This window comes from Pelophylax lessonae (genome assembly GCF_965119305.1).
Source record: "Pelophylax lessonae genome assembly, chromosome: 4".
NCBI lineage: Eukaryota > Metazoa > Chordata > Amphibia > Anura > Ranidae > Pelophylax > Pelophylax lessonae.
Window position 1 is genome coordinate 298,365,944 of NC_138771.1, and position 23,616 is coordinate 298,389,559.

The following is a 23,616-nucleotide window of genomic DNA, read 5'->3' on the forward strand; positions in this document are numbered from 1 at the left end:
AGAAGCCGGACACATTTCTGTGAGACGTGCATGCCCGAAAACCAGCATCTGACCTACTCCTGATCAGCGCTCTCAGCCAGAGTCCTCTGATCGAAGTGTTCTGCTGGGGGGGCGTCCTCCTATCGGAAGACAACAGCTTAGTGAGGGAGATCACTGAGCTAACTCTCATGGGGTTAGTATAGCGGCTCTGACCGCAGCTGACAGTTTGAAAAGTGTGTACCCAGCTTTCTAAGCCTCCAAATTTTGGATCCCAGATAAGGGCTCACAGCAACTCGTAACTATCATTGACAGTCAGAAATTGCTGGCAACTAGGCAGAAGGACTGGGGAGTACACATGTTCTGTATACTTCACTAAAGTTTTCTTTTTTACACTGCAACAATGAGGTCTTATTTCCAAAAATACATTTGTGCCTTGGATTGCAGATTGTAAACCTCTTTTTTTTCTTCTTATGCAAAGTAGTTCAAGTTAATTTTGCCTAAATCATTTTCTTTAACTTTATTCTTTTACTACTTATAATGTAATAAACTGTGGTATAGTTGAACTGCATAAAAGATTAAACTGATTGTGTGAAATGTGCCGTCTTTTTTCAGGACCTAAATAAACGTCTGTCACTTCCGGCTGACATAAGGATACCAGATGGGTATTTGGAGAAGCTGCAGATAAATAGCCCGCCCTTTGATCAACCTATGAGCAGGCGATCACGGAGAGCATCACTGGTAAGCTCCAGGAAACCTAGCAGTACATGTTGTGCTTTTTTTGTGTTTTTATTTTTGTTCTCACTTACATTTAGTTGAGGCATATTGATTTAGGCTCCATTCACACATGAGTGTATCATTTTCAGATGTTTTTCCGGCGTTTTTCCAGGCATTTTTTGCTGGTCTTTGGTGACAGGCATCGAAATCTGACCAAAAACGCTTGCAATCAGCCAAAAAAGAAGCTCATGTACTTTTTTAAGCTCCAGTCATTTTGCTTCAGGCGACAAAACGCTCATATGTGAACAGAGGCCATTGAAATAAATGGGATTTTGCTTGTTGGGTGTTTTGGAACTTCAGAGATGAGTGTTTTACGAGCTGAAAAACTCTTGAGTGTGAACAGGGCCTTACAAGCATTACCAGTCAATTGTAAGGCAGTAAAATAATTTAAGACGTGGCTCCTACATAGAGAAACACTTTCCGTTTAGGCCCCTTTCACACGGGTGACTCCATGTAGTAGATTCAGCTTTAAACTTTAATTCAGAAGAGACATAGGGTGAGATTTATTAAAACTGGAGAATTCAGAATCTGGTGCAGCTGTGCATGGTAGCCAATCAGCTTCTAATTTCCGATTGTTCAATTGAGCTTTGGCAATAAAACCTGGAAGCTGATTGGTTTCTATGCAGAGTTGTACCAGATTTAGCACTCTCCAGTTATAGTTGATAGGCCCTAGAGCAGTGATGGCAAATCTTGGCACCCCAGATGTTTTGGAATTAAATTTCCCATGATGCTTAACTACACTGCAGAGTGCGTGAGCATCATGGAAAATATAGTTCCAAAACATCTGGGGTGCCAAGGTTCGCCATCACTGCCCTAGAGTATGGCTCTAATGCATTAAAATTTCTGCCTGTTTAACATTTTTTTTTTTTTTTTTCAAAAATCCACTTTAATAAGTGCAAATAATAATTACAAATATGATTTTAGAAGTAGTGATGTGTATGTATGTGTGTGTGTATATATATGTATATATATATATATATATATATATATATATATATATATATATATATATATATATATATGTATGTATTAAAAAAAAATTTCTTGCTGTGCTAAGGTATTTTCTAATTTTGTTTCCTTACTACAGTCTGAAATTGGTTTTGGGAAGATGGAAACCTATGTCAAACTGGAGAAGCTTGGAGAGGTTTGCAGCTTTTATTTTGTTTACCCTCAGAAGAGGTTGATGTTCAGTTATTATTATGATTATTATCGAGCCAAAGTGTTTTTTTTTTCTCCCATGTTCAATAAGAAATGGCCTAAGTTGGTGAGTCATTACTGAATGTGAAAATCAATTGGTAAATAATGCAGGTCTGAGCTTGTAAGTTTAGGCTAATCATTTACTGTATGTTGGCAACCATAGTTGTATTTTAATGTTTCCTGGCACAATAGGCACAGATTGCAAGTCCAGTGACATATTGCTGGGGCTCTCCTTTTTGTTTCCTTAAGCCAGCCAGCCGGCTTAGCAGGAACCAATCGATCAACTTTGGTAGAACCAGCCTGCCGGATATTACATGTAAATATTGCTAGCGGCTGTTACAGCTGCTAGCAAAAATTAACTTTTTCTTTAATACAACCCCCCCCCAATGGGAGAACACAATGGCTCTACAGGAGGGATTCCCTGGTTAACACTGTCTGTGTTGATGGGGGAATCGAGGTTGCAGAAAAGAATTTCACTCCGTTTATGGTGGGCTAGTTCGGTCTTCCATCAGCTCATCTATGTGTTGGCTGACTCACTGAAATCAAATCACTACACTTGTTATTTGTATCTGATCTCTTCAGTTGTCCAGCAGTTGAAGCTGGCCTGGTTCAGCAGGGACCAAACAATTTCCATCCATCTATAGTGGTTCCCATTCATGAGAAGTCAATCTACAGCATTGTTTCTCAACTCTAGTCCTCAGGGCACACTAACAGGCCAAGTTTGCAAGAAAAATGAAATCCATCACAGGTGATATCATTTGCTGCTCAGTGATTGCAGTATTCTAGTCTGAATCTCCCCAAGGTAATACTTAAAATCTGGCCTGTTATTATGCCCTGAGGACCGGAGTTGAGAAATCCTGATGTACAGTGCCTTGAAAAAGTATTCACACCCCTTGAAATTTTCCACATTTTGTCATGTTACAACCAAAAAACGGGAATGTATTTTTATTGGGATTTTATGTGATAGACCAACATAAAGTGGCACTGAATTGTGAAGTGAAAGGAAAATAATAAATGGTTTTCAAAATTTTGTACAATCAAATATTTGAAAAGTGTGGCGTGCATTTGTATTCAGCCCCCCTAAATCATTACTTTGTAGAACCACCTTTTCATTGCAAATGCAGCTGTAAGTCTTTTTGGGGATGTCTCTACCAGCTTTGCACATCTAGAGAGTGACATTTTTGCCCATTCTTCCCTCCAAAATAGCTCAAAGCTCTGTCAGATTGGATGGAGAGTGTCTGTGAACAACAATTTTCAAGTCTTGCCACAGATTCTCAATGGGATTTAGGTCTGGCCTTTGACCAGGCCATTCTAACACATTAATGTGCTTTTCTCTAAACCATTCCATTGTAGCCCTGGCTGTATGTTTAGGGTCGTTGCTGGGAGGTTAACCTCCGCCCCACTCTCAAGTCTTTTGAAGACTTTAACAGGTTTTCTTCTAAGATTGCCCTGTCTTTGTCTCTATCCATTTTTGCATCAACTCTGACCAGCTTTCCTGTCCCTACTGAAGAAAAGCATCCCCGCAACATGATGCTGCCACCACCATGTTTCACTGTGGGAATGGTGTGTTCAGGGTGATGTGTAATTTTTTCCACCACACATAGCGTTCCACATGTTTGCTTGCTGTCTCCCCCACATGGCTTCTTACAAACTGCAAACAGGGCTTCTTATGGCTTTCTTTCAATAACTATTCCATAAAGGCCAGGTTTGTGGAGCGCACAACCAATAGTTGTCCTGTGGATAGATTCTCCTGCTTGAGCTGTTGATCTCCACAGCTCCACCAGAGTTATCATGGGCCTCTTGGTGGCTTCTCTGATTAATACTCTCCTTGCCCGGCCTGTCGTTTAGGTGGACGGTCATGTCTTGATAGATTTGCAGTTGTGCAATAATCTTTCCATTTTCGGATGATGGATTGAGCAGTGCTCTGTGAGATGTTCAAAGCTTGGGATTTGTTTTATAACCTAACCCTGCTTTAAACTTCTCTACAACTTTATCCCTGACCTGTCTGGTGTGTTCCTTGGCTTTCATGATGCTGTTTGTTCACTAAGGTTCTCTAACAAACCTCTGAGGGCTTCACAAAACAGCTGTATTTAAACTGAGATTAAATTACACACAGGTGGACTCTTTTTACTAATTAGGTGACTTCTGAAGGCAATTGGTTCTACTAGATTTTAGTTAGGAGTAACAGAGTAAGGGGGCTGAATACAAATTGAATAAATATATGAAAAACATTTTGAAAACCATTTATTATTTTCCTTCAACTTCACAATTCTGTGCCACTTTGTGTTGGTTTACCACAAAAAATCCCAATAAAATATATTTACGTTTTTGATTGTAACATGATCAAATGTGGAAAATTTTAAGGGGTATTAATACTTTTTAAGGCACTGTATGTGTAAATCACATGCTTTCCTGCACCCGCAACAAAAACATGCTGCTGTTAGCAAACACACAGGGGTGCCATTAACTCTCAATGGAAACCACAGCGCATTTTCCTGTGCTGGGAGCCGCATGAGACTATGCAGTTTCCCAACAGCATAGTTGGAAGATGTGCAGGGACCTTTTCCCTGCTTAATCCGTAGATACAGTAACCCAATCGAATATAGCAGCAGGAAAACCACAATAGTGTGTACCTAGCCTTAGGGTGTCTGCGTTCTGGATTAAGTAGTTAAGTTGACGCCTTTGGATATCAGCATTTTCAGTCTGGGGAGTGGGTCGTGTTAAGCTGGGTACGCACTATTTGTTTTTTTTGGGTGTTTTTTCACCTATCGAGCTAAATGAAAGATAAAAACTGACAGATTCCTTCATCGACACAAGCAAGTTGCATGGAGGAAGCCACCTTGATGCACTATGCTATTGTAATCTGACAGCAGGACTCCTCCACTGTCAGAATACACGGGTGAAGTAGCTTCAGCTGTTGGCTGCAGACCAAAAAGAAGGTTTTTCAGAAGGCCCATTCTGCAGAAGCTTATCTAATCACCTTCTGTCGAAGAGGCAGGACCACACACAGATCGAAATTTGTCCGGTTTCTGCTGAACTGGCCAATTTCAATCTGTGTGTACCTGGCTTTAAACTAGCATATTTAAATGTACTTGACTAACAAGTTATAGCTGAACGCCAGCAACTTTATAGGCAGTTACAGCAACAGTTTTTTTTGTTTGTTTTTTTTTTTTTCCTTTTGGTATAAATGTTTTCCATAAACAAATAAGAGGTGACTGTTGTAAGCACACCTGTCAGTGTAACATGGTTTGTCTCAACTCTCCTAAAGGCCAGTTCACCCTAGCTTACACACTAATCTGCAGTGGTTTAGTGTGCAGGCAGCAGCCATTTTAACTGCAGAGCCATTCAGCAGGGGGTGGTGTGATGCATATTTTATTGCATCACACAGCTCCCCTTTTTTCAACTGTATAAGAAGTACACTAAGTAACGCCTAATTCATGTCACTGCACATCAATGCAGGGCCATCTAGATAGGTGTGATATATTATGCAAACAGATTGCATAATATTGCACAGTTCTGGAACAGAGCGAAACCCCACGTTCTGGTGTGAACATGACACACATGACTCTGTGTGTTCTGTGTGTTCATTGCAATTACCTGCATAATCCATGAGGAGAAACCAAGGTAGCTGCACATGGTGTGAATAGACCCTAATTGGACAGCTTATTCTGTTGAAGTGGAGAATAAAACCAAGTGACCAAAATCATGCTACAGATCATGACTTCATCCGTTGATCGGGGCGATTTCAGTGTAGCCATTGAACTCCATCCACACCACTCCCGACCAGATCCGAGCTAGAATTACCCAAGGAGGTAAGGGACAGCCCTGGAGATTCAATACGCACTGCCCAAAGGAACACCACGAGGCTCTGAGAAGCACAAAGACACAGGCAGCAAAGCGGGTAAGGGTCATAAAAAAGATGCCCCAAGAGACATGCTCTACTATAGACAAAAAATCAGAGATGCAGGGGCGGCTCCTCTGCAGCCCAGGATGAAGAAGCTGACGCATCCCAGTATATAGACACAGAACATGGGACTGAGCTTGACACCATGTCTATCTCTGACAGTGATTAGCAGACAGGCACTGCAGATATGATAGAGGAAGAAGTACAACCTACCCTCAGTCAAATCTTACAAGCTGTACAGCATTGTACTGCTTCAGTTAACTCAGTCAAGGAACGCTTAGGGGGGCAAGACCTCCAGAAGATAAGAGAAAGAACAACTGCTGCTGAAGGCCGCATCAGTGATCTTGAGGACAAAATGCCTCCACTGATTGCTGAAACCGGCACAGCGGCCCGCATAGCCACTGCCGCAAATTACAAAATGGATGATATTGAAAATTATCTTAGACGAAACAATGTTCGCCTAGTGGGGCTGCAAGAAAAGGTGGAGGGGTTTTGACCCCACAGAATTCGTCGAGAAATAGCTACTGGATCTATTCAGGAAAGAACCCTTACCTCGCTGTTGAAAGGGCACATCGTGTTCCTGCTAGGGCTCTCCCAGGCAGTGCACCTAGCCCAGTCCTGGTGCAGATACTACACTACCATGACAGAGAGAAAATCTTAAGGCTAGCAAGGGAGAAATCCACCATACGCTACAATGTCACCAGAGTCTCATTTTATCCCGATTTCTCAGCTGAGGTGCAGAAGAAGCCTGCCAAATTCAAGGATGTCAAGCAACGTCTCCAACGCCTTAATTTGCCATATGCAATGCTCTACCCTGCACGGCTGCAGGTTACAGCCAGAGGTCAGGCACACTTTTTCAACTCAGCCGGGGAAGCTGCAGACTGGCTGGATGTCAATAAGCCCTCTCTTCATGCCGGACAACGAGACAACGCTGAAACCTAGGACCGTTTCCTTGTTCTTCCTCTACAAACAGGCGCATAACTTTTGATTTATTGGTTCTGAAGGGCGCTGCACTTTTTTTTACCGGAGTCACTAAATTGTTGCTCTCTTTACCGATAAGCTCAAATGGACGCAGCCCCTTGTAAGGGAATTATGAAAAGCTCTCTGTGAGATGCCTCACCACCAAATGCGAACGCATCTGATAGGTGTTATCTGTTGGAAAGCTTTGCCTGAAAGGCACCGCTACAAGTTATGGTTTTGTTTAATTGATACCCATAGCCGGTAAGAATGGGGTCTCAACCCTCTCGGCCGGGTTTTTCCTGACTTAATCTTTGGTATTTTTCATGAGACTTTTTGTTTTCTGCACTTCCGGAGCTATCTTGTTCATTTACAATACTTACTAGGCCTAAGCAGGTACTTTAATAGTATGAGATGCAGATGCATCTCATTCGCCACATTGCATAAGATCTTATTAGTCACATGACGGACATGAATGTCAGTGATATCATGGCGCTCTCTGATATTGGTGGGTGGCACAAGGTGGGGGGGAGGGGGGGTTATGGAATGGTGAAGAAAATGTTCCAAAGGGTGGTGGGGGGTCCCACGTTCAGTGGCTGCCAGCTGGAGCAAGGAGGGGCTCTGAGGAGTATAAAGCAGAAGAGAGCGGCGCCAGCTTAGTGTGGCATAAAATGTATTGCACATAAAAAAAGAAGTAACTTACTCTGAGGTAAGTGTGGACAGGTACAATGGGTATACAGGGTCATCCATCTTCTTCTCCTAAGTACAGTGTGGTGAAGGAGGGTGGCGGGGTGCCGGTCTATCCGCGTGGAGGCTGTTGTATAGCAGCCTGTCTGTGGGTTGAGCGGTGGAGGAGGACTCTCGGCGAGGCGCCGACTTCCTGCTTACGGTCTACCCGACGTCACTTCCGGTGGGGAGGAGAGAAGACAGGGGTTGCACGCGTTCAGAGCATCCGTGCTCCTCCGTCAGGCGTGGGAGTGGCTCTCCAAGGACAGGGATTTTAAACCCTGTTGCTGTGGTAATTACTAGAACGTCAGTCAGGAGGGGGCGGGGCCCAAAACACATATAGGCCAGGATGCTTGTATGACACGGCTTCAGGCATAATCTTTTTTTGCATCAGGTAAACAGGAAGAGTCTCTAGAGACATGGCAGTGGGCCATGGCGAGTCCTCAAGTAGACCTATATGGAAATAAGACTTGGAAAATAATACATTTAAAAAATAAAAAATGAATAAATACAACAGTGGAAAGAAAGAAATGGAGGTAAAAATAAAAAAGAGAATAAAATGAGATAAAAGGATGGGAGTAAAGATGCCGAGGTGCATCTGAACAATAAGAATAAATGGATAAAAATGAAAATGTATAATTAATTGATGAGCAAGATAGAGGGAATATAGCAATGGGGGTATAAGTGTGGCAGGGTAGGCATATGTATGACAGAAATGCAGAGGAAGTGTATAGAAATATGTGGGTAGTAGTAGAATGTGAGTCAGGAACTATTCTTCATACGAGTATATGATTTCAGGAGTTTGCACGGGGATAGGTGGCATCACCTGGGATCCCAATGGGGCAGGGCAATAGGTGCATACAATTACTTGGCCCATGGGAAAGGTGGCGATATTGCAGTACACATCAGAGTTGTGTATATTATCTGTAGCATAAAGATAATAATAAAAAAAATAATAAGCGTACGGAGGTGGGCTGAACCTGCGTTTTGCGTATGTTATGAAAGGGGACATCTCAGTAGTGTAGAAGTGTACTGACGTGCACGCGTATGGGTGAATGTACATCCATGTGTACATGCGCACACACGTCTGTTAAAGTGTAATGTTAATTTCTAACCCCTCATTCAAGCCTCCTGGCGCTAAAGTGTCCAAGGTGTAAATCCAGTAGTTCTCTCAGACGCATAGTCACTTGAAATGTTCGGCGGTGGGGGGGGGGGGGGGGTGCGCAGGGATGGCTTCCAGTACCCACACCTTAAGTCCATCAGGGCTCTGGGAATGATGTTCATTAAAGTGTCGGGGTACACTGTGTTTATCAGAACCCTTTTCAACCAGGTTTCAATGCTCCCCAAAGCGTTTACGTAAAGTCCGTATTGTGCGGCCTACGTATAGTAGATCGCAGGGGCACGCAAGACAGTAGATGACAAACTCAGAGGAACAGGTGTAGAAGTCTGTGAGGGTGTGGACTTTCCCTTTGTTGGAAAACTCTTTTAGGCCCTGTTTAACATGTTTACATGTCAAGCACTGGGCTTTGCAGCATTTTTACATTCCCTTGATTTGGAGGGAAAAGGTGAGGGATGTGTTGGTTTTAGGCTTGGTGGGACACATCCCTTACCACCCAGTAGCAGGGAGATGACAATAGGGGAGAACCAATCAGGGGACTCAGTCAGATCGAGGCAGCGGTGAAGCGCATACCTCACTGAAGGGCCGCACGAACGTGATGACGCGGGGGGGCGGTAACCGGTTTCGGAGTATACGTGAACCGCTCCTTCTTCAGACCTGTTCGTGCGGCCCTCCAGTGAGATATGCGCTTCACCGCTGCCTCGATCTGACTGAGTCCCCTGATTGGTTCTCCCCTAGTGTCATCTCCCGGCTGCTGGCCAGCCTCAGGGACGGAAACACAGCGGACCCGAAAGTACGCCGAGCTGTGAAGATAGACGCTTGCCTCCATGTAAGTTTTTAATATGTGTCAATAAAATTATTTACATCTGCTACACTGAGTGGCACCTTTCTCTCTTTTATGCCTGTTCGTGGGACTGTTGCTTCAGCCTAACAAAGAGCTGCCCTCTATGTAAGTGGCACATTTGTGCATCTGTGCCATCCATACCAGTCCGGCTGCACCTTATCCATCATGACTGCCTGAACTTAAGCTTTATCCCCAAGCAGGAGTGCCCATCAAATCTTTTTCATTCTTCAGTATATTCGAATATAGTTGATAATATTGGTTAAATTTCAATAGTTACATAGACATTTCATGAAACATTAGGTCATGAATATTTACTTAAAGTCATGGAATTTTATTGGTAAAAAATGTGTACGAACCCTGCACATTAGCTGTGGCATTACACTGTGTAGAAGCTCAGACTCTCCCGGAAGCCCTTAAGGCCCAGCTCTTCTTAAAGTCCAACAAAAGGGTACCGCCGCTATATAGGCTACTACATAAGATTTGGTTCAAAGCAAAACCACTACAAAGAGTGTCAGGATTTACTAGTTACAGCCCCATCTGGAAAAACAATACTTACACCGGAACTGGCAAAGCTGCAGTGTGCAGCCTGGTGGCTAACATATGGTGTTACTCACCTTCGTCACATTTTAAGCAATGGCAGGTTGCTCCCATTTGAACAGATGGAAGCCAGATATGGATTGTCAAACAAAATGTACTTCCCCCCCCTACCTTCAATTGCAGTACGCCATTACTTCGCAAACATCCTTAGAGCAGGCGGAGTTATCTCCCATTCCTCTTTTCAATATGATGCAGCAATCCACATCCACTTAAGGGTTCATCTCCCGGTGTTATGTGGTGCTGCTGCCAGAGTACCTGGGGAATTTTCCCAACATGGCTATGGAAAAATTGGTGGAGGATGTGGGTGATATAGATGGCGATCAGTGGTAAGAGGCCCTGGAATTTGTCCACGGCTGTTCTTTAAATGTAACCCAAAGACTGTCCCAACTGCATATATTATTGCAGGTTCATGATACTCCACTTAAATTGTTTACTCTTGGACTCCGCCCAGACCCATTGTGTACCAGATGCAAGGGAGCGAAGAGGAACCTGATAAATCTCCTTTGGCAGTGCCCAAAGTTGCACCGCTTTTGGACTGGCATAGTAGACAACCTTAACAGTTTTCAAGTAACCGTCTCTCTTGACCCTAAACGTTGCTTATTGGGTATATTGGATGAGGTTAACAGACATATATGTCAGAGAGGCGGTGTCCAGAGCACTGTTCCAAGCTCGAAAGCTGATCTTGCAACATTGGATATCTCAAACATTTTCAACTTTAGAGATGTGGTTAGCCAACATGGGAGTACCTTTTTGAGATATGAGCGCTTAATATATCCGCATAGAGGCAGCCCAACCCGGTTCAATAAGATCTGGCTAGCTACCCCTGGCTTGGCTCTATTGGACCTAATTCTTGATAGGCTATTATCACACTCCCCTGTCATCCTGGGAAACCCGCATCCAATTGGCATGTGTGAGAACCCAGCCTAAGAATTGCTAAGCTTCTATTTAATTTTTTTATTGGGTTTAATACTGCTGTAATGTGTCCAACAAAAACTTTTTTTTTTTTTTGGGGGGGGGGTTTTTTGATAGACCGAAGAAGGTTGGAACCTCTGTAATGTTGTTATTGCTATCTGAGGTTCTATTAGGTGGATTTACCTTCTTTTCCTGATATTTCCAAAAGCAAAACCGAAATAATTTTTTTTCTTGAAAAGATTTTGGAAAAACTGGAACCCCGTTAAAAATGTATGTCCCTCTTGCAGATGTTCACTCTGTCAAGTAAACCATTGTCAGCAGGCCAGGAAGTGAGGGGAAAATATCTCTAACATAGCCTCAGGTTGCAGTATATACCGGACAGGAGTTTACTCCTTCCCCACCCTATTTAAAACTTGTCCTACACTAAAAGTGGTTCTCAGAAACATTCCAGAGTGTGGATGATTGCAGTAATAAATTGTATACAGGAGAGTAATATTTCAGTCCTACATAAATATGTGTGTTCATTAGTTTGCTTATATGTGATTTTTTTTTTTTTTAAGGGAACTTATGCCACAGTATTTAAAGGAAGGAGTAAACTGACTGAGAACCTTGTAGCATTGAAAGAAATTCGTTTGGAACATGAAGAAGGTGCCCCTTGTACAGCCATTAGAGAAGGTAATGCTCTTACCCTGGTATAGGCTTTCTTTGATCATAGCTAATGAATATTCACAATGACTGCATGATTTAGCCATTCTTGAAGCTGCAGTTTAGTCGTCTTGCATCAGATGTACTAACAAATGTGTAGTGTGAATCAGGTTGACCCTTAAGCCTTGTACACACTAGAATTTTTTTTTACCTTCAACGCAGCAGGCTCCACGAAAAAAAACTTAAAAAAAAAAAACTGAAGAGTTTGGGAGGAGCCATTGTATGTTAGTACAGCGATCTCCCCCCACTGAGCTATTGTGTTGTGGCAGGAGGACGGCCCGTCTGCCAGAACACATCAGTTAGCACTCTCAAACACTGGCTGAGAGAGCTGATCGGGTGATCAGCAGAACTTTCTTGGTCATGCCCCTTCGCGGGCCGAAAGTTGGGCAGTTCAATAGAAACCAGCTGACATTTGGCCTATGTGTACGGCCCTTTACACTACAGTGCATCCAGAAAGTATTCACAGCGCTTCACTTTTTCCACATTTTGTTATGTTACAGCCTTATTTCAAAATGGATTAAATTCATTATTTTCTTTAAAATTCTACAAACAATACTCCATAATGACAACATGAAAGAAGTTTTTTTAAATCCTTGCAAATTTATTAAAAATAAAAAACAAAAAAAAAAGTCACATGTACATAAGTATTCACAGTCTTTTCTCAATACTTTGTTGAAGCACTTTTGGCACCAGTTACAGCCTCAAATTTTTTTTGAGTACAATGCTACAAGTGTGGCACACGTATATGTAGCACATGTATTTTTGGGGAGTGTCTCCCATTCTTCTTTGCAGGACCTGTCAAGCTCCATCAGGTTGGATGGGCAGCATCGGTGCACGGCCATTTTTAAATCCCTTTAGAGATATTCAATCGGGTTCAAATTTGGGCTCTAGCTGGGCCACTCAAGGACATTCACAGAGTTGTCCCATAGCCACTACTTTATCTTGGCTGCATGTTTAGGGTCCTTGTCCTGTTGGAAGATGAACCTTCGCCCCAGTCTGTGGTCCAGAGTGCTCTTAAACAGGTTTTCATGAACAATTTCTCTGTACATTGCTGCATTCATCTTTCCCTCGATCCTGACTAGTCTCCCAGTTCTTGCCACTGAAAAGCATCCCCACAACATGATGCTGCCACCACCATGCTTCACTGTGGGGATATTATTGGCCAGGTGATGAGCAGTGCCTGGTTTCCTCCAGACATGACCCTTGCCATTCGGGCCATCTTTGTTTCATCAGACCAGAGAATTTTGTTTCTCATGGTCTGAGAGGCCTTCAGGTGCCTTTTGGCAAACTCTGGATGGGCTGTCATGTGTCTTTTACTGAGGAGCGGCTTCCGTCTGGCTACTCTACCATACAGGCCTGATTAGTGGAGTGCTGCAGAGATAGTTGTTCTTCTAGAAGGTTCTCCTCTCTCCACAGAGAAATGCTGGAGCTCTGTCAGAGTGGCCATCGGGTTCTTGGTCACCTTTCTGACTAAGGCCCTTCTCCCCTGGTCTAGGTTCTTACTAGTCATTTGTACTATTCTGAACATTATACGTCTCGTAAATACAGTATCTCACAAAAGGGAGTACACCCCTTACATTTTTGTAAATCTTTTATTATATCTTTTCATGTGACAACACTGAAGAAGTTACACTTTGCTACAATGTAAAGTAGTGAGTGTACAGCTTGTATAACAGGGTAAATTTACTGTCCCCTCAAAATAACTCAACACACAGCCATTAATCTCTAAACTGCTGGCAACAAAAGTGAGTACACCCCCAAGTGGAAATGGCCAAATTGGGCCCAAAGTGTCAATATTTTGTGTACCCACCATTATTTTCCAGCACTGCCTTAACCCCTTTTGGGCATGGAGTTCACCAGAGCTTCACAGGTTGCCACTGTAGTCCTCTTCCACTCCTCCATGACGACATCACGGAGCTTGTGTTTGTTAGAGACCTTGCGCTCCTCCACCTTCTATTTGAGGATGCCCCACAGATGCTCTATAGCAGGGATTCCCAAACTACGGCCCTCCAGTTCAGGAACTACAATTCCCATCATGCCTAGTCCTGTTTGTGAATGTCAGAGTTTTACAATGCCTCATGGGATGTGTAGTTCTGCAACAGCTGCAGGGCCGTAGTTTGGGAATCCCTGCTCTATAGGGTTTAGGTCTGGAGACATGCTTGGCCAGTCCATCACCTTTACCCTCAACTTCTTTAGCAAAGCAGTGGTCATCTTGGTGGTGTGTTTGGGGTCATTATCATGTTGGAATACTGCCCTGCGGAGGGGATCATGCTCTTCTTCAGTATGTCACAGTATATGTTGGCATTCATAGTTCCCTCAATGAACTGTAGCTCCCCAGTGCAGGCAGCACTCATGCAGCCCCAGACCATGACACTCCCACCACCATGCTTGACTGTAGGCAAAACACTCTTGTCTTTGTACTCCTTACCTGGTTGCCGCCACACATGCTTGACACCATTTGAACCAAATACGTTGATCTTGGTCTCATCAGACCACAGGACATGGTTCCAGCATTCCATGTCCTTAGTCTGCTTGTTTTCAGCAAACTGTTTGCGTGCTTTCTTGTGCATCATCTTTAGAAGAAGCTTCCAATTGGGACGACAGTCATGCAGACCAATGTGATGCAGTGTGCAGCGTATGGTCTGAGCACTGGCAGGCTGACCCCTCACCACTTCAACCTCTTTAGCAATGCTGGGAGCACTCATATGTCTATTTCCCAAAGACAACCTTTGGATATGACGCTAAGCACGTGCACTCAACTTCTTCGGTCGACCATGGTGAGGCCTGTTGTGAGTGGAACCTGTCCTGTTAAACCGCTGTATGGTCTTGGCCACTGTGCTGCAGCTCAGTTTCAGGATCTGTGCAATGTTATTATAGCCTAGGACATCTTTATGTAGAGCAACAATTCTTTTTTTAGATCCTCAGAGTTCTTTGCCACGAGGGGCCATTTTGAACTTCCAGTGATCAGTATGAGAGAGTGAGAGGGATAACACCAAATTTAACACACCTGCTCCCCATTCACACCTGAGATCTTCTAGCACGAACGAGTCACATGATACCAGGGAGGAAAAATGGCTAATCGGGGCCAATTTGGACATGTTCACTTAGAGGTGTACTCACTTTTGTTGCCAGTGGTTTAGACATTGGCAGTGTGTTGAGTAATTTTGAGGGGACAGCAAATTTACACTGCTATACAAGCTGTACAAGCACTACTTTTACATTGTAGCAAAGTGTAATTTCTTCAGTGTTGTCACATGAAAAGATATAATAAAATATTTACAAAAATGTGAGGGGTGTACTCACTTTTGTGAGATGCTGAGCCCAAAATGACTTAATTTTTACCAAATGAAAACTGCTTGATGTCAATGTCTGATCTTGTGCATGTTGTACACTCCGGCAGTTCTAATGTTTGTTTTTTGTTGCAACTTTTTACTGTATAAGACTCCATCTTAAACGTAAACCCAATATCATCTTGTAAAAGAAAGGATAAATAAAAGTACAGTGTTCCAGCTGGACATCCTTTAGTGATCCTTTAGTGTGCTGGGAATTAGTTCTAGAGCAGGGGTCTCTCAACTGTGGCCCACAGGCCAAATCTGGACCCTTGCAAAACAACGCACAGCTGTCTGATGTAACAGGGGACTCTGATGAGGAGCCCCATGTAAGGGTTGACTCTGTTAGGGAGCCTCTCATGTAAGGGCAACTCTGTTGTAAGGGGGTTTTTGATGGGGGCCCTCTTTCGCTCAAGTTTATTTGGAATTTATGCTTTGTTTTTCTGAAATGTGTTCTGTTTTAAATCACATATTGCGGATTACATAAACTCCAAGTAAAACTTATTCATTTATTTAAATTTGATTTGTACGGCCTCTTACACACAATATTCCTGTTTGAGCATCTCCTTTTTCAGCCATAAATTTCAGGCGCATTGGTCTTATTGAAATGCGCGCATTCACGTGCATTTTCGCCCATATCCGTTCGCGCAAATTCACGTCTTTTCGCGCAAATGTATTTTCGCATTTTTGTAAAATATGCAAATTTGCATTTTTTCAGATCAACAGTATGTTCGTTTTGTTCACAATTGCGCATATTTGCACGCATTAGGCGTAAATTACTTTCCAAAAATGCAGATTTTTCTATTTTGTTCTTACTGAAGAATGCACGGTGCTCATTTACGCGCCTGTGTGCATAGGCACATTACAATGAATGGGCTGTATTTTAGCTCAGAAAAAAAAAAAGCTGTACTGAGCTTCAGTGTGCAAGTTATATGTATAATTTTTTTCTTTTCAACCTGCAAATATATGTATAATATACGATGTGGCCCTAGCACTGAAAAGTTTTTGATTGACCCTGTTCTACAGATACAGAGAAGAAATGCAAGTATACCATTCTGAGAAAGTCATGCAATTATAACAGGACAGGGCAATTCCCGGGACTAGCAACTAAAAAAAAAACCCCCAAAAAACTGGGACATTAGGAGCTGCCGTCGTGTGAAAAAAGGCAAACTTAGGCGGCCTTTTGCAAAACTGCTGTTAATACAGTGACCTTATCTGCTATGTTCTCATGCAGTGTTGGCTTTACCTGTTGCCCCAGCATTTCAGCACCTGTTTCCCCACCGTCTATAGTTATTATTATCACTTTACAGGATTTTTATAGCGCCAACAGTTTACGCAGCACTTTACAACATAAGGGCAGACAGTACAGTTACAATACAGTTTAATACAGTAGGAATATAAGGGCCCTGCTCGTTAAAGCTTACAATCAAAGAGAGAATATCGGCATGTTGGGGAAACCCCTATGCCTGAATGCTCCCTCCCTCCCAGAAATTCCCATAAAAAAATGAAATCTGTTTTGCCCCCAAGGATGCTGTCCACATAACATACATTGCACATGTGTTTGTTTCTCTCTTTTAATATGTAGTCCCTTTTCTTACCCAGCTTTATCTAAAAATGTCCTTTTTATTTCAGTTAAAATATTCTTTTGAAATTATGTTTCTACACCCCTTATTATCACGTATTTGAAATTGACAAATCGATCTAAAAAGGATCTTTATTTTTTATTTTTTGCTTATTTCTCCGAAAACTCTCTGCTCTACCAAAACTGTACCAGAGACTATTTATGGTTCACCAGAGGTGTGAACATGAAATGTGTTCAGTTCCACTGAAATGTCATAAACATTTTTTTCTCTCCTCCTGCAGTTTCGTTATTAAAGGACCTGAAGCATGCAAATATTGTCACATTACATGACATTGTTCACACGGACAAATCATTGACTCTTGTTTTTGAATATCTGGTATGTACTCTATTTACATTTATAAAGTATTGAATTAAAAAGCTATGCCAATGCTTCACTAAAATATGATTTGTATTTGCCGTCATCTGCTAATCTGGAGTTTCTGACATCTTATAGTTGGATAATAAAAGAACCCTTGAAGTGAAGCAGAGAGCTATCACTGACCCGCTGTCTTGCTGGGCAGTCAGTAAAGTGTCAACAGGTCTTATGGCTCTTGGCTGCACAATAGCAGCCACTACCCACGGGCATCCAAAAGACATTAAAGCAGGCATTTTTGGTTTCAGAATAAATGGCTGCAGTACATAAAAGTGCCATATTGCATAGTGACACCTCTATAGGTTGGAAGGAACTTATGAGCTGCAGTGGTCCTCAGCAAGATAAGGACCACCATTTTGCTGAAGACCACAACAGCGTTTTCAGCTCAGAGCACGGGTTGCAGGAAAGAGATTTGCATGATTCTCCCATCAACCCTTATGCCTGAATGCTCCCTCCCAGACAGTGCTGACAGGTGAATCAGCAATTGTCTTCTTCTGGTGTGGTGGGGGGGCGAACAGGGGAAGTCATCCCCACCGTGAGATGCCCTAAAGCCAATGCTGTCCTTGCTTCGTTGGCTGCCTCGTCCCACCCTCTGAAATCCTTATCTGCCCATTGGAACCATTAAAATAGTTCTTAAACATTATTTTTAATATCCTCAACCTCCCCTTTTCTGGAATGGCCACACTTTTGTTAGTAATAAAAGAAAAAGGTGTGAAGGGTCTGTTACTAGACAGGTTAATTGTTCAATGGGAACCATAAGATCCCTTTCACACCAGCTGTGCCTGTTCCGATCAGCAGGAGATATGTGAACAGTTCCCCTACTGAATCAGAGCCAGAAAGTAGGGATGTCACTTTAGTGAGATCTGTGCCTGTTCAGTTTTACCCTCTTGGAACTTATACGGCACATGTTAGGTTTATGGGCAGGTGGATGCAAACCAGATGTGCATCAGTTTACGTCTGACTGCTTCAAATTTATTATGTTTATGCCTAAAAAAATGCAAAAGACAGTCCTTTTTTTGGGGGTGCATAAAAGGACTTGGAGGTAATTGGATGTAAATGGATGCACATCTTGAGACAATCCATAAATAGTTATATATATATATATATATATATATATATATATATATATATATATATATATTAGATCTGTTTCTCTAGTGTGAGTGTAATGAATTTTGTTCTGTTGAGGATAAAATGGTCTTTGACAACTTACATTGCTGTGAATTTACACTTATCCTGAAAAAAATCCGTGGTAAGAAAAATACAGGGCTCTTTCTTGACTAGTTGGCTGTCTTCAATTCTTGGTGTCCTTGACCTGAAACAAAGCAAGAGAATGTCACCAGCACACCACAAATCTCCAGAACAAGTCCATAGCTTTAGTCTGCATTCACATCATTAAAACAGAAGCAAAGTTTCAAAGCCTGGCAGGACCCCGTATTCAGGCAGGGGTCTTTCGAGGCTCCAAAAACATTGTTTCTGTTATAATGATGTGATCTCTGAGAAAAGTTTTGGACCTGTTCTTGACATTTGTGGTGTGCTGGTGACATTGTTTCGTTTTAATTATCTTCGGGTTCCAGCCGGTGGTGGCATCAACGCCCATTTAGACTCCTTTCAGCCACCTTTCAGGAACATGTGCTTTGGGAATAGTGTGTTGCAATCTTAACCTGAAGCAAGCACTCCAAAAGTAAAGATCTACAGTGTGGCAGCTTCCATTTTCCCAATACAATTTTTAAACAAACCCAAAGTCTAAATTCACAGTAAAAAAAAAAAAAATCTTTTATTGTGAAAAATATAAAAATAAAAAGAATCCCCTGGTCATAAGTTACCCAGATCTTCCAGATGCGTCTTGGGAGATTAATTAGTTCCGACTTCCTTCCCCTGATCTTTCTAGACCATATTGTTTCTGTTAGTGGAATCCCTGGTATTATAGAGTTTATGAAAATTTTCATCAAAGGAAAGCACGCTGGGTGGAGGCAAGCAAAAAAATCAGTGACCATATTAATTTTGTTCTTATGGTGACTTCCATATGTTGCATACAGTATATATTTCCATGTGCTAAAGTCCTTGTTAGTGACCACTTAGACAACAAAGAAAGATACATTTTACAGCCAGAGCCTTGTAAAAGACAGGTTTCTACTGTAGCATAAAATGAATTTGAATCTCCTTTACAATGGGGGTTATTTATTTTTTTATTTAAAGGCACTTCATCCTTAAGTATGTAGCAGTCTCTACTTGAATGCCTGGTTTGCATTCAACATGCTCCTTTAGTTACTACACATAGTGTAAACCTGAATTCCACAGTGTGAGCATCTCTGCTACTACTTGTCCTTGCAAGTCTCAAGTCAGGAGGAAGCCTGGCTACATACACTATATTACCAAAAGTATTGGGACGCCTGCCTTTACACACACACATGAACTTTAATGGCATCTCAGTCTTAGTCCATAGGGTTCATTATTGAGTTGACCCACCCTTTGCAGCTAAAACAGCTTCAACTTTTCTGGGAAGACTGTCCACAAGGTTTAGGAGTGCATTTGTGAGGTTAGGCACTAATGTTGGATGAGAAGGCCTGTTCCGCAGTCTGTGCTCTAATTCATCCCAAAGGTGTTCTATCGGGTTGAGGTCAGGACTCTGTGCAGGCCAGTCAAATTCCTCCACCCCAAACTTGCTCATCCATGTCCTTATGGACCCTGCTTTGTGCACTGCTCCAAATAAGGGGTTGAGCTTGGGTCCTTAGTTCCAGTGAAGGGAACTCTTTAGGCATCAGCATACTAACACAATTTCATGCTCCCAACTTTGTGGGAAGAGTTTGGGGATGGCCCTCTACCTGTTCCAACATGACTGCACACCAGTGCACAAAGCAAGGTCCATAAAGACATGGAGGAGCGAGTTTGGGATGCAGAAACTTGACTGACCTGCACAAAGTCCTGACCTCAACCCGGCATTTGGGATGAATTAGAGTGGAGACTACAGTCCAGGTCTTCTTGTCCACATCAGTGCCTGACCTCACAATGTGCTTCTGGAAGAATGGTCAAACATTCCCATAGACACACTCCTTAACCTTGTGGACAGCCTTCCCAGAAGAGTTGAAGCTGTTATAGCTGCAAAGGGTGGGCCAACTCAATATTGAACTCTACAGACAAGGACTGGGATGCCATTAGAGTTCCCATATGTGTAAAGGCAGATGTCCCAATACTTTTGGTAATATAGTGTATTTTTACAGGGGAGGTTCAATTCCCACCTCCTCCATTCCTTATTTTAAAGTTAAAATATAAGCACTTATAAACTGATCCAGGCAGTCAAAAGGGAAATTAAAACATGAAGCTTTGGAACTCGAGCCATGAAAACTTTCCATTTTAATATTTTCCTCAGATGCCACAAAGGAAATAAATCAATTTTGTGCTTTCCAAATGCCATTGCAAATACAGTTATTACCTTGTAAAAGTTGAGTGGCATCACGGCACTGCACAGAGCTGGAGGAGGGGCCTTGCTGCCTGCATAAAACTACAGGAGGGGGCAGATACAAGACCAAAACAATTTGAAAGAACAGCAGTGACTGGTCTTTTTCAGAAGTTCATCTTAAGGCAGCCTTTCCCAACCTTTTCAGTACAGAGGAATCTGTAAGATAACTTTTAGGTCTCAGAGAACGCCTACTAAAAATTACAATATCTACAGCTCATAATACATTAGTGTGATGGTCAGTGGGAAGAATGCTCTTTACACTTGTGGTCATTGAGAAGAATTACCCCCTTACAGATAACTAAAAAGATCAATGGTGTCAGTGGAAGCTTATCTGAGAAGCAGGAAATTGCTCAAGGAACCCCTAGCAACCTTTGGGGGGACCCTAGGGTCCCATGTAACCCTGGTTGATAAACCCTGGCTTAGGGGAGCATTAACACAGGCATATGGTTATTTTCTTCATGGAATTGCTGGCAGAGGTAGCAGAAGCTCCTGCGTAAAATACACACCTAAAGTACTCCCATTTAGATGTGTACAATTCTTCTTTCAATCCTATGAATGACTATATATGTAAATGTTTGTGTATGTAAACACAGCTGCGTGTATGGGCTCATTAATTACTATATGGGTCCTTTCACCCGATCCACATCCGCTGACATCCGCTTCACCATAGGGATGCATGGAGCATCTGATCCGGTCCACCTTAAAAACTGACAGGCGGATCATATCGGATCGTTCGTGTGAAAGGACCCTATAGCGATACTGGATTACTATATACTATTGATTACGCATTTATATGCGTACAAAACAATAACCTGTGTGCATTCAAATGCAGCGTTTTTTCTACCCCTGTGCATGAGCCCTTAAGGTACAGTATACAGTAGTTGAGCTAGCATAGGCTGTTCTCTTCTTCGTAAACAAAGTATATTCCAACACATTTCTAAACGGTAAACCGCAGTTTAATCATTCAACTTTTTTTTTTTTTTTTTTGTCTTTTAGGACAAAGATTTGAAGCAATATATGGACGACTGTGGAAATATAATGAGTATACACAATGTAAAGGTAAAATACTCTTGACAAATAATAAATTAGCGGGAGTGGGAAAATCATGGTGTCATTGAAAGGGGGAAAAAAAGCAATTAGGAAGGCTTCTATGCTTTATTTACTTCTAGGAACCACCAAAATGTCATGTTCTGGGCATTCCTATGTTCAAGTGAATGATTTTATATGTGCGTTTGCTTTGTTGCACCAATAGATCTATGTTGGTAATGTGACAGCTTTTCCTTTTCAGGCGTAGCACATTTAGCACATGCATCTACCATACTTCTTAAAATAACATGTATGTATTTTATTCTTTTTCTCTTTTAGATATTTTTGTATCAAATTTTAAGGGGTTTAGCTTACTGTCACAAAAGAAAAGTTCTCCATCGAGACTTAAAGCCACAGAACCTACTTATCAATGAGAAAGGGGAACTGAAGTTAGCTGATTTTGGTATGTTGACTCTTTAAAGCCTTTAGTGCTAATTTTATATTTGCTGATGGTATGGAGTGAGATGGTAATCTTTTTATCTGATGTCTGACTGATCTATCTTTATAGGGGTTGTAAAGGCAGAAGGTTTTTTTTTTTCTTCTTTATCTTTCTATCCTTTAAAAATAGAAAAAAACTTCAGTGTGCAGAAGCCCCACTAATAGCCCCATCTCTATCCAGCAATGTGCACGAGCGCCACAGTCATCTGGGACTTTCCCTCCTGATTGGCTGAGACACAGCAGCGGCACTATTGGCTCCCGCTGCAGGCAATCAAAGTTAGTTAGCCAATCAGGAGAGAGTGGGGCGGGCCCGAACTGCCTTTCAGGCACGGGGAGCTGCATCTCGGCTCGGGTGCCCTCATAGCAAGCTGCTTGCTTTGGGGGCACTCGAAAGGAGGGAGGGTTCAGGAGCACTGAAAAGGGACCGGAGAAGAGAAGGATCCTGGCTGATCTGTGCAAAGCCACTGCACAGGGCAAGTAAGTGTAACATGTTTGTTATTTTGAAAGAAGAAAAAAAGAGACTTTAGTATCACTTTAAGTCTGATAAAGTTTTCTATAGTTTTGTCAAAGTTTTTTAAAAGCTGGTCGTACAGGTAGTAAAAAGAAGTCTGAAGACTGTCTGAAAATATTTCACCCAATAAATTATTGTTGGGGGGTATCACATGGTGCTCATAGCAGTCTTCGCCTTATCTGGAAAAAAGAAGTCCCAATGATTCTGCATTTATCTGCTGCCTGTATATGATTATCTGTAACATGAAGCTCAAACTTTAAAGCACATATGATACTATACACCATTTTGGCTGCCCATGGATGGATCGGAATTTTGGCTGTTCAGCAGGGACCAGGCTAATTTTGATCCACCTATGAACACTCCCATTCAACAAAAATCAGTCTTAAGCCCCGTACACACGAGTAGAAATTAGGCCGGGAAATTTCGTCCGACGACCGGCTTGTTAGTATGGTACTGTACTGTAAAAAATCCTGGTGTGCAGGCTATATAATTTTTGTCGACCGTCAAAACACGTCCGATTTTCGTCTCATTAGTACAGATTTAGATGGGGAAAAATCTTATGAGCAAGACTAGGCATGCTCAGAGATGAAAGAACACATAGAAAGCAATCCAACACATGACATCACTTCTGAAGTAGAATTCTGTCGTTCAGGAAAATTTGTGTGCAGTCTAGAGCACATTCCAAGCAACAGACACCACTCTGGACAAAAGACGGACGACAAGTTGGCGGAAATTCATTGCGTGTGTACGAGGCTTAAGGATCAACTTCTGTTGAATGGGAATGTTGGAAAATGTTTCTTCATTAGGTGGTTCCAGCCCCTGATCAGTGTAATCCTCCCCGCTGAGACTCTTCCACTGTCACGTGTAGGATGGGAAATCCATTAATTTTTTATTTTTTTTTCCCCGATCAGCCCTCTTGTTGATAAAAAAAAAAAAAAAGCTGCTATGGCCAGTCTTAGTGAAAGTAGAGTGTAATACATGACTGCTATAAGTAGAGGTCAAGTCCTTGAAATGTAAGGGAGGAGACCTTTCTGTAAAACAGTGGGATATAGTCTGCACTGCCCAATTTAGATGCTAGTAGCTGAA

General features: G+C 42.2%; 1 protein-coding gene across 3 annotated transcripts in view; it reads left to right on the forward strand.

The window, feature by feature from the left end:
• The window catches only part of CDK17 (cyclin dependent kinase 17), a 265,332-nt gene that overhangs the window by 213,520 nt on the left and 28,196 nt on the right, over window positions 1-23,616 (forward strand). For all 3 annotated transcript variants that reach the window (XM_082254997.1, XM_082254998.1, XM_082254996.1), the window contains 6 exons: window positions 592-717; window positions 1,841-1,897; window positions 11,568-11,682; window positions 16,905-16,999; window positions 21,492-21,554; window positions 21,861-21,984. In XM_082254997.1, the coding sequence (XP_082111123.1) occupies window positions 592-717; window positions 1,841-1,897; window positions 11,568-11,682; window positions 16,905-16,999; window positions 21,492-21,554; window positions 21,861-21,984 (580 nt within the window). The remainder of the gene's footprint in view (window positions 1-591; window positions 718-1,840; window positions 1,898-11,567; window positions 11,683-16,904; window positions 17,000-21,491; window positions 21,555-21,860; window positions 21,985-23,616) is intronic.